Raw genomic sequence first — 12,307 nt, forward strand, 5'->3', positions numbered from 1 at the left:
TGTCTCCTGCTTTACAAAGACCATCTGATAAGGTCCTAGGTGTACCAGCCACAGATTTCATGTACCATATGCTCTATATCAGGTGCTTAAAGAGAATGTCTCACACATGTTGGAAATTGATATCTGAAGGAGAGAAACATTGAAACTACAGACTGAAACATACATGATTTTTGTTTATATTTAAGCATTTTTGCAGAAAGCCATAGATAATATGAAATAACCAGGCTTCTTGAATGTATCTAAATACTTAATTTTGTTTTTGCTACCAGTTTTGCTCCAAGGAGCTCAAGGTAACATATAAAATGGCTTGATGTTCACAACAAAGCTGAAAGATGAGCTTTCAGACTGCTTTTCTTCAGTCTCATTGGAAACCCTAATCACTAAACTATATGAGTATGTTAATTGTTATTATGTGACTCATGATGTTTCCCAAGTCATCCCAGGTTCCAATAAAATATCTTCTCATTCCTGCCTGCTTGCCCTCCACAATACTCTTTCCTTGTATAATTACTGTGTCATTTGTTTTTCTTGCTAGTGCCTCCCAAAGAGAAACTTATAAAGGAAGGAAAGTCTCAAAAGAAAGTGCCTCCTTCTCCAAAAGGTAATTTCAACTTTGGAATTAATCCACAAACAACCTTCTTCTCTAGGATTGGTGCCAACCAGTGTGTTAGTTCTCATACTAGATCATACAGAATAATTTTTTCTAATAATTTCTAATAATGTTACTCATAAATTATAATTCTCATATACCACTGAATGACAAAATTAGTGACTACAAAAAACCAGCAGAACAAAAAACAACAATGCACACTTGTAGTGTATGCAGACAAAGGCCCATTCTACCCAGCCATATAATCTAGATTATCAACGCAGAAAATCCACATTATCTGCTTTGAACTCGATTATATGTGTCTACACTGCCAGATAATCCAGTTCAAAGCAGATAACCTGGGTTTTATATGGCAGTGTAGAAGGGGCGTCTAACACCTTATTACAACTTTCATTGTAATTGATTAATAATGATAGCTCTGAAGAGAATGCATGAGCATCAGAAAGTTCAAAAAGTAAATAGGTGTAGAGCTTTAGCATGGTTATATTGATGCAGTACATGTAAGATGGGCTTTGGAAAATTTTCTAGTGGTTATATCTTACTGTAGGAATATTTTTTTAAAAAACAATAAATTTATGCTGAAATAATACACAAGAAAATTATAGACAGTCATTTGGGTGTCACCTCCTCTGATGGTGTTCACTATGCAATTTGCATACACATAGAGACAATTTAAAACCCTTTAATGTAGACATAACAGAGGTAGTCCACATTGGATAATAGTATTAGATCCTGTTTCATGTGATAGAATGAAATACCAAAGAATTCTGATTCACATGGCACAGTTCACCTGGATGTCATCCTTCATAAAGATTATTGAAATGGCTAAAACAGCAATAAAGCACGAAGAAAGAACATACAGTAGAGTCTCACTTATCCAAGCCTCACTTATCCAAGCCTCTGGATTATCCAAGCCATTTTTGTAGTCAATGTTTTCAATATATTGTGATATTTTGGTGCTAAATTTGTAAATACAGTAATTAAAACATAACATTACTGGGTATTGAACTACTTTTTCTATCAAATTTGTTGTATAACATGATGTTTTGGTGCTTAATTTGTAAAATCATAATTTGATGTTTAATAGGCTTTTCCTTAATCCCTCCTTATTATCCAAGATATTCGCTTATCCAAGCTTCTGCCGTCCCATTTAGCTTGGATAAGTGAGACTCTACTGTACCAGTAAAAGGAACTATACAAGAACACAACTGTGCATCTCTCATCCACCTCAGTGCGATTTGATCCGCTCTCAAGAATGGATTTTGATCTGTGTTAACCAGTATGTGAAGTAGTTGTTATTTTAGATTTCTTGTATTAGACACTATAATGAATTAATCTAGATTGAATGCTTTAGCTTTTCAATGTTGCGTTTTGATAGAGATTGACTACCCTTCATTACATACATAGAATAGTCTTCTGCAATCAAATATCCAGTGGCAATTTATGTCAAGAAACTCGTGCTATATGTTTTCATAGCTACTGTCCATTTCAAATCAGCAAAGTGTCCAATGCTGATTTGAATTGCACAACTATAAAGACTTGTCTGCAGTATGTGGACCATTTTCCTTCAACAATTAATATACTAGAGAATACACTTTGTTGATGGCTTCTTCTAAGTGAGCACAAAACACTGCCAAAGTATATGGTGTTTTATAGTAAACCCTTTGACTATTGTATAAGAGATGATTGTTCTGTTTTCTCCAAAATCCATTCTATGAATATATTTGTAACAAATCTGTATATCAGTTTTCGATTTAGTGAGGATCAGGATATTTCTCAGGCTGTTTATCAACACATTGTGTGTGTGACTTTCATAGCATCTAAAAATAGATGTTCAAGTTGTCCCATTTTATTCCCAGCACCATTTCCATTCCTGTCTGTAATGTGTGTTTCTCTCACTGACAGTTTCACTTATATCTTACAGTAAGACAAGGAGAGGTGTTCAGATAAAATGTTCATATCTTGTTATTATTACTCACATTGTAGGGTAGTGGGTTGTAAGGAGGAATCCTGCTATTCTTTTGATGACATTCTATTTTAAAATACACATTGAGAGGACATAGATGAGGAAATATTATATAGGTTTCTCATCAATTTCTTCACCATGGCTGTAACTTTTCAATTGTATTACAAATGGTTTAACTCTTCCACTAAATCATGTATTTATTTTGATGTTGATTGAAGGCTGCAATCCTACACACATTCTGTCCTGCCTAACCATACATAAGATTGCAGTCTCTGGCATTTCTTTTACATTTTTCTTGCAGTCCAAGTGGTGCACAAAACGTGACATATTTTAATGAAAAAAATAACATAATGTAGTACAAATAGTAACCGTAAATAATATACTTAAAAGCAAAATGCTACCAGCTGTAAAGGCATCTCTAACCTACTTTGAAACCAGGAGGTGAATTGATTTTCAAATGCTAACTTGACTGAAAAGGTCTTGTAGCCTTTACAAAAAGGAGCAAAGTTCTGTGATTTGAAGATATCCTATTGCTTCAAGACAGCATGCATTAAAAGCTCTACCCCTGCATGCCAATGTTTTAGTTTTGCAAAACATACTGTAGCTAACAGAGGCAGCATGGCTGCTGTTATTCATAGGCATTCCCATACCATGAAAGCCTCATAGCACATCTCCTTGAATTATATAATAATAATAATAAAACTTTATTTTTATACCGCCCTATCTCCCGGATGGGACTCAGGGCGGTTTACAGTCATAAAAGCAACACAAACATTACATAACAACATAATACACATTATTAAACAAAGTAAAATAATACAATGATAACAATAAATCACACTTACATGACCAAATCAAGGGGACGGGAACCATAAAGGGAAATCTTATGCAATATATTCAGGCTCAGAAATCGGCGGTAGTCCAATATAATTACTCAAAAACCTGCCGACACCACCAGGTTTTCAGTTCCTTACGGAAATTGGATAATGTAGGGGATTGCCTGATCTCTTTTGGCAATGCATTCCAGAGCTGGGGGGCCACTGCCGAGAAGGCTCGTTCCCTCGTCCCCACCAGCCGCACTTGAGAAGGTGGTGGGAGCGCGAGAAGAGCCTCCCCGGAAGATCTCAAGGTCCGCACTGGCTCATAGGAGGAGATGCGATCACGGAGATAATTGGATTCATTGGAACAATTTCTGCAACAATTCACTGCAATAGTTGCAGTTGAATATCTTCTAGTATTTTGCAGGCCTAGTTACACTTTGATGTTATTTATTATTTAATGAAGTCATCGGTATATATCACCTTTCAGCCCACCAGATGTGCAAATAGATAAATACACTAAAAGAATATGCAGCCTAAGTACTACATTCCTCTTACAGCACCAGGTAAAGAGTTGTTATGCTTAGTCAATCTCGAACCGCTATCCCTCCCCTCCCCCCCCCCAAAAAAAAATACATGAGGAAGAAAGTTAGAAATCATATTTACCAATACTTCAGAGATCAAAGGCAGGATACATGTGGCCAGGAAGGATAGATAAACTAGGAGGAGCTGAAGCAATTTTCTTTGCCTGAGCCTATTGGGAAGGGCAAAATTGCACAACCTCCATTTCTCTCTTCCCATCAATTTAATTGCATGCAAACTACTTTTGCACTTTAAACTCAGTGTGCAACAATTAAGGGAAGCCAAGGATGAAGGGAGAAAGTGAGAAGAGAAGATCAAAACGGAGACATTTTAAAAGCAACTTAAAAATTTTGACAGTACAGAATTAATTGGAAGTGTCCCTGCCAAATCAGAACAGCTGGAGGGGGTGTTGTATGCCTTTTTATATATATCAAGAAGACTAGACTGGATACCACTGTTTCTCCACCAACACATTCCTATGGCTTTTCAGTTTATGATGAGACCCAGACTATCTCCCTAGAAGCCCTGGTGTTAAACTGTTTAACCTCATCATACAGGCTGATTTGTCCGTCCTATTTCACTTCCTTGCCCTTTTACCACAAAATCCATTACATTATACACATGTACTTTTGGCCTGGATCTGTGGTGAAAGGGACAAGGAAGGCTTTCCATGTTGTCTTTGCTATAATGGGGGGAAGCCAGACCACAGATGCTTCCCACCGTGGGGAGGGGGCCAGTGGTGAGTTGAGTGATGTGGAGTGTGGGACACGGGTTCTCCATGATGCGTGGTGAATCCCTCACTTAATGGGATAAGGTCCATAAACATGTAATTCAGGATATGGAGAAGTGTTTACAATTTGCCCATGTGGCCAAATTCCCATTTCATGTCATTTTGGCTGTAAATGAATATGTTGTGTATTGTGGGCTTCAATTCCACAGTTGAATGTGTGATACAAGAGAAACTGATAAAAACTGTACATATGATTGAAAGCTCTCAAGAATATTTTCCTATGTAGTGCTATCCAACCTTGCTACATGGAATATGATAATGTGATTTGTGTAATTGCTTAAGGCATTAAAGATAATAATAAGCAAGCATCTCGTTTTAATGTCTTAAGTAATCACACAAACATTTATACCCCACTTTTTACCCCTTAAAAAAAAGACCCAAAGCGGCGTAGGGGGTAACTATGATATTTAAAAAAACTTGAAGACATAGTTTTGGCATTTCAAAGGAAACTAAGACCCATCTACACTGCCATATAATGTTTCATAATGCAGTTTAACTGCATTGAACTGCATTATATGGCAGTGTAGACTCGTATAATGCAGTTCAATGCAGTTAAACTGTATTATGAAACTGTATTACATGGCAGTGTAGATGGGGCCTAAATGTCACAAGCCTTACAGGAGTGTAACATATATAAAACTGCAGCATAATGTGTTGCAATACCCTCCTAACTAGCTTATCACTTTTGACATTATGAAAAAGCCCTTTTTTGTAATGAGTTACTTCACTCATTACTAAAACTGTTGGAAAAGATAAGAATATAGCTAATCCATTCTTTCTAATGTGTTTCAGAAATGTTGATACTTATTTCTAAGAACTGTGTGTGTGATATTCATTTGTAGTTTTGTATATTTTTAAAGTTATGTCAATTCTGTTCATTGTGTTAAGACCTCTTATCAAAGCTCGTATTGAACCTTACATAAAACTAACATGTATAAAACTTTTTGAAAAAAAGCAATTAACATTCTGCATGGAATTCCAACTTCATGTCAATTACCTTTGCTCTTACACTTAAAATGCATTTTTACAGCAACCCTAGTAGTAAATTAAAGTTCTTTTAAAATATTTCAGCAGAAGAGAAGGTGAAAGGGAAGGTGAAAACTGAACAGCAAGAAAAGATTGAAAAAAAGGTTGCTCCAAAAGGTATTAAAATTTTTATTCATTAAGAATTGATTAAATAATTATAAAAGTAGCTTCAGGAATTACTGTTCTTGCTAATCAGTATGATTTTCATGGAGCAAGAAGCACTGTGGTTTTAACAATAATCAAAAGGTCAGTCATTTCAAGAGCAAAGTGCTGTTCCAATGTATTTTTTTTGTTGTCATTTGACTTTGACTTGTGGTGGCCGTATAAAATCGAAGAACTTCAAGAGCCCTGCTTTTCAGCATTCCTACTTAGATCTTACCAATTTAGGCTGTGGCTTTTTTGATTGAACTAATCCACCTGTAGTGTCATTTCCTCCTTTTCCTACTGCCTTTAATTTTGCCATCATATTTGGGTTAAGCCTCCGACCATTAATAGCCCCGGCTTGCAGTTGACCTATGCAGCCCCAAAAGACAGTTGCATCTGTCAATTAGGGAAATTTAGGGACGCTTTATGCGGGAGGCTAATTTATAACACCATAAAACTGCCAGCAAAACACGAGGAAAGGAATGAGGAAGTACAGCCACTACTGGACGGTGAAGCAACAGCTCCCCCTGTGGCTGGAATCGTGAAGCTGGAAAAATGTTAAAAATGCCTCTGAGTCTGTCTAATGTACCGTATTTTTCGGTTTATAAGACGCACTCCCCCCCCCCCCCCAAATAGAGGGGAAAAGTCAGTGCGTCTTATAAACGCAATCTGCGTCCAGGCAAGGAGAATGGGGCGATTTGTGCCGTGCGCGCGCGCGCACGGCCCAGGTCGCCCCATTCTCCCTTCCTGGATGCGTCTGCGGACGCATCCAGGAAGGGAGAATGGGCACATTCTCCCTGCCTGGATGCAGATCTGGATCTGCGTCCAGGCAGGGAGAATGGGGTGATCTGTGCCGTGCGCGCACGCACACGGTACAGATCGCCCCATTTTGCCCTTAGTTCCTGGACGCGTCTTATCATCAGGTGCGTCCTATAAAGCGAAAAATACGGTATGTTGTTTGTCTGTTGGCATTGAATGTTTGCCATATATGTGTTCATTGTAATCCGCCCTGAGTCCCCTTCGGGGTGAGAAGGGCGGAATATAAATACTGTAAATAAATAAATAAATATTTTACAATGAGTCACATCGTGATATGTCCAATGTACAATAGCCTCTATTTAGTTCTCTTCACTTTGAATGAGACTTCTGGATATCCTTGTTCTATAGCAGTGGTTCTCAACCTGTGGGTCCCCAGGTGTTTTGGCCTCTAACTCCCAGAAATTCCAGCTGGTTTACCAGAAGTTAGGATTTTTGGGAGTTGAAGGCTAAAAACATCTGGGGACCCACAGGTTGAGAACCACTGTTCTACAGGCCACACATTTGTCTTTTTAGCAATTCATTATATCCACAGAACATTTCTCCAGCACTACATTTCAGATGTATAGGATACAAAAAGGTGAAGCATCTTCATTTTTTAAAAATGATAAAAATGATATAGACGTCTGAAGAATAAAAATAACACAACATAGGGTTTTCTAGTTTTCACACGTGGATGTATTAACCTTATTTCATACTTCATTTTCTTCTTATGGTCAGCCACAATGCTCATATGTTTTCTCTCCTACAGCCTTTCAATGATTGAATCCCCAGCTGATAATAATAATGTTTATTGTTAGGTCCCAAATATCCCAACTTTTGATTTAGAATTAATCTTTATTCCACTGCTCAGATTGAATTGTCCATATTGTTCCTATACATCTTCATGTCTTCTTTACAATTTGCTGTTGATTTGGATTTTATTAAACTTAGGTATCACCAATACAGTTTAATAGGAAATGCTCAACCCACAGCTTCTTGAAAACATGTTATATTTCAGCAGGTGTTTGAATAGTAAAGCAGATGCTATTTTAAATAGACTTATTTTTAAAAAATAAATAAATAAATAAACAGATACAAAAATTGTTTTACAGCATAATCCTGTGACCTTGGCAAGGCACTGAAAGATGATCCCAGGGTTCTTTAGAAATGTTGGCTAGAAATTCCTCTCTAATGCTGGAAAGAATTTTGACCTTGGAACAAAGGCTTTGTTCCCACATCCTCCTACATATTTTGTTGGAAGATCTGTACAGTTTCCCATACATATCCATGGATTCCACTATCCATATCTTGAAACCACCTCCCTCTCAAAAATATTATCAAAAGCACATCTTGATTTTGCCATTATATATAAGGAACACCACTGTATTACACTATTGTATATAATGGGTCTTGAGCATCCATAGATTGTGGTATCCATGAGAGGTCCTGAAACCAAAACTCAGTGCGTACCAATGTGTTTTACCTCTTTGACAAATAGCTGTAATTGGTGTAAATTCTTGTTCAAAAGGACAAGGTCTTTACATTGCAAATTAAGTGCTCTTTTGATTCTGCTACAAATGCGTGGGAACCCAAACATCATATCCCGGTACATGAGGAAGAAGTGTAGCAGATGCAACTCTTTCCTTCCTTCTTGCCAGTTGGCATTTGGCAAGACATTGAAGGCCTAGTCTGACTATGATAGCATCATTAGGAATCCCTTGTTCCAGATGTATTGGCACAAAGTTTTAAACACTCCTATTTAAATCCAGGATATAGTAGTTTGCCCACCTTATTCCTAGTTCTGCTTATTGAGGTTTGCTTTGATTCATTTTAATGTTATTTATATACTCTGCTATTTTTAATAGTTTAATTAGATTGTTATGTATATTATGTTTTTAAATGCATTTTTTGTTGGTAACTCCATTGTTGCTCAGTTTGGTCCCAGTTGTAAGACGCCCCAAGTCTCTTCGGGGAGATGGTGATGGGATATAAAAATAATGTTGTTGTTGTTGTTGTTGTTCTTGTTGCTATTATTATTATTATTATTATTATTATTATTATTATTATTATTATTGTGAGTTGGATTATTCTTGAAGTCTTACTCAGTCAAAGAAACTCGTGAGCGACCTTTAGCAAGTCACACATTCTTAGTCTTAGATGAAGGCAATGATAGACCTGTTTTGAATAAATGATGCCAAAAAATATGAGGTGTTTGCCATATAGTGATGTTGCCTTGAAGGCCTATGAAAACAACCATTTGAATTTATTAGGAAACCATTGTTATTAATGACAGTTTAATATTTGCAGTTATGTGGATTGAACTAAATGCCTTTTTAGTGTTATGTGGCAAAGTATAAATAAAAACTTCATTTTTTTTTTAAATTAACAGTTAAGAAGAGCGTCAGAGTTGAAGAAAAGACTAAAAAGGATGTGAAAGAAAGAAAACCAGAAACCAAGGCACCTGAAAGTGTGACGCCTAAGGAAACCAAAACAAAGGAAGCTGCACCACAGAAAGCTAAAGCAAAAGCAAAAGAAGAAGTGTCTTTGCAGCTTGCAGAAAAGTCGGATACGAAAGGTAAAAAAAATACCGGAAGCCAACAGCCAAGGAGCTTTGATGTGCAGGGAAAAGAAAGCTAGACAAAGAAGCTAAAGGCAATCCAGACCATACCCTTCTTCCCCTAAAGAATTAAACTCAGGCAGGAATAAAAAACAATGCTAACTATATATATGCCAGTTTGATTATTGCACGTAAAAATGCAAATTAAGCAAAAATGCCTGGAAATATTGGTGGATTGCTCTTTTGGCTATTTTTTTTTTCATTTTGCAATTCAAAGCTTTCTTTAAAGGACAAGTTCCATTACAAAGGATTTTCCAGTAATGAGAAAGATATGGTAAAAGGCATCAGTTTAGCATCATTTGAGAGAAGCAGTAGTGCCCGTCAGTCTATTGATGGCTTACTCCACAATTTTAAGTCTATCAGTCTGCATCACTGGTGGAGAAAATACACTAGTCCCAGTGCTTTTTTGTTGGGACTTCAAGGGCCCTGCAGCATGACAAATGGATGGCAGTTTCAAAAAATTGTCAAAAACACAGGAAGGTGTTTTGCTCAATTCCTCCCTTGGCTGTTATTGGATCAGGATAGGTCTTTTCTCAAACAGAAGGAAACTGCAAATTGACTTTCATTTTTTCTCCTGTTTGTAAAAACTTGATTTAATGTAGCTCATGAGGGTCCAAAAGCATGGGGAAATACTCCCCCATAATTCCCAGAGGGCTGGTCAGTGGCCTGAAGCTCCCATTTCCCATGGTGGTGGCAATAGGCCAATGTAGCCTCCTCACAGCTGGCCACCCGTGTTCATGTCTGTCTGTGTGGCAACACAGGAAAAGCGTCGCTCAACAGGGCAGAAGCTTGCTGGCTCTATTGGAGTCCTAGTATACACACAATATGCAATTCTTTGTACCATTTTAAATGCTGTAGCTGCATCCCAAGCAAGCCTGGGATGGGAGGTCAGGGTTTGATCTAGATTTTTGATCAAATTAACCCTGAATGAAAACAGACTAGCCTGCCTGCCTGCCTGCCTGTTTGCCTGCTCGCTTGCTCTCCTTCCTTCCTTCCTTCCTTCCTTCCTTCCTTCCTTCCTTCCTTCCTTCCTTCCTTCCTTCCTTCCTTCTAAATATTTACATTCCCACTTTATATAGAGATCGTCTATCCATATGTTGATGTAGAAAATCAACAGATATTCATTAAACCAAATCAACATAGTATCAAAACCAAAACTACATTAACTCTTCTCACAGGTAAAGGTTTTCCCCTGATGTTAAGTCCAGTCATGTCTGACTCTGGGGGTTGGTGCTCACCTTCATTTCTAAGCCAAAGAGCTGGCATTGTCCGTAGACACCTCCAAGGTGATGTGGCCAGCATGACTGCATGGAGCGCCGTTACCTTCCTGCTGGAGCGGTACCTATTGATCTACTCACATTGGCATGTTTTCGAACTGCTAGGTTGGCAGAACCTGGAGCTAACAGCAGGCGCTCAGGATTTGAACCTGAGACTTTTCGGTCTGCAAGTTCAGCAGCTCAATGCTTTAACACACTTTGCCACTGGGGATCCTTCTCATACTTGCCATATAAATGAATATTGGAAGGTTGCTTCATCAAAATAAACTGCATAGCTCCCTAAAATAAATAAAGAACAATTCATATTATTTTTTATGTAAATATACAACATGCAAGACTGGCTCCATAGCACACATCTGTTTATGTAACTGTTCTTCGTGGTAGTTGTTTTTAAGAGCACAGAATTTATTTGAAAAACTAATGTTATCCAATACAATGCATATTTATTTATTTTTATTTTACCATATTTGTATCCCGCTTTTCTCACCTCGGAGGAGACTCAAGGCGGCCTTACAACAGGCAGCATAGGCTTTCCATAGACATCCAAGAACCTTGGGTGGAAATAAAGTTGATAGCCATACACATTCATTTTTTAGATTAATATTACAGAGGGATATTCATACAGCATTTCTTGGACAGAATGAAACCAGGTATTTTAAGTGAGATTGGTACAAAAGTCATGTTTAAATCAAATTGGCTGTGTAACTGGAGATAGCTCAGAAAATCAAACGTGACCTATATTATCCAGATGGGATGCATCCACACTGTAGAATTATAACAGTTTGACTTTACTGTAACTACCACTGCTCAGTGTTATGTAATCAAGGATTAAGACTCTCTCTACCAAAGCAGGGTAATGTCTCATTAAGTTAAGTTCTATTAATAGGCTATGCCTATTAAAGTGGTATCAAACTGCATGAATTCTACAGTGTAGATGAACTTTAAGGGACCTTCCACATAACCATTTAACCCAGAACATCAAGGCAGATAATCCACAGTATCTGCTTTGCACTAGGTTATCTGCATCCACACAGCCATATAATCCACTTCAGTATGGATTTTATACAGCTGTCTGGAAGGGACTTATCTCCCTTGCAGAGCCAGTCCAACAATGAGACGAATTAAGCAGTCGCTTGGGGCGCAAAACATACGGGGGCACAGTTGAGACTGCTTTTTCTGTTGATTTCTTGTAAAACATGATGTTTTGGTGCTTAATTTGTAAAATCTTAATGTAATTTGATGTTTAATAGGCTTTTCCTTAATCCCTCCTCATTTTTCTTTTCATGTCAGGAGCAACCGGAATTGCTTCTGGAGTGAGAGAATTGGCCGTCTGCAAGGACGTTGCCCAGGGGACGCCTGGATGTTTTGATGTTTTACCATCCTTGTGGGAGGCTTCTCTCATGTCCCCACATGGAGCTGGAGCTGATAGAGGGAGCTCATCTACACTCTCCCCGGGTGGGATTCGAACCTGGCAGCTTTCAGGTCAGCAACCCAACCTTCAAGTCACAAGGCTTTTATCCCCTTGGCCACCAGAGGCTCCTAATCCCTCCTTACTATCCAACATTTTCGCTTATCCAACGCTTTTATTTTTCAGTGATTGGTTTGGGGGGGGCGCCAAAATTCTGTTCGCCTACACTTGAAAAATACCTAGGGCTGGCTCTGCTCCCTTGAATACAGCA

At 38.0% G+C, this 12,307-nt stretch overlaps 1 protein-coding gene and 1 long non-coding RNA gene across 13 annotated transcripts in view; one reads left to right on the forward strand and one right to left on the reverse strand.

Annotated features, from left to right (window-relative positions):
• trdn (triadin) overlaps nucleotides 1-12,307 on the forward strand; it is a 303,322-nt gene that overhangs the window by 117,044 nt on the left and 173,971 nt on the right. For 9 of the 12 annotated variants that reach the window (XM_062979180.1, XM_062979220.1, XM_062979204.1 and 6 more), the window contains 4 exons: nucleotides 536-601; nucleotides 5,838-5,909; nucleotides 9,124-9,309; nucleotides 11,919-12,110. In XM_062979180.1, coding sequence (XP_062835250.1) covers nucleotides 536-601; nucleotides 5,838-5,909; nucleotides 9,124-9,309; nucleotides 11,919-12,110 — 516 coding nt within the window. The remainder of the gene's footprint in view (nucleotides 1-535; nucleotides 602-5,837; nucleotides 5,910-9,123; nucleotides 9,310-11,918; nucleotides 12,111-12,307) is intronic. The other 3 variants (XM_062979235.1, XM_062979241.1, XM_062979198.1) reach the window with 2 other exon arrangements.
• Nucleotides 1-12,307, reverse strand: part of LOC134298579 (uncharacterized) — a 41,061-nt gene that overhangs the window by 2,658 nt on the left and 26,096 nt on the right. The window lies entirely within an intron of this gene.

The sequence above is a fragment of the Anolis carolinensis genome, chromosome 1 (assembly GCF_035594765.1).
Source record: "Anolis carolinensis isolate JA03-04 chromosome 1, rAnoCar3.1.pri, whole genome shotgun sequence".
Lineage (NCBI taxonomy): Eukaryota > Metazoa > Chordata > Lepidosauria > Squamata > Dactyloidae > Anolis > Anolis carolinensis.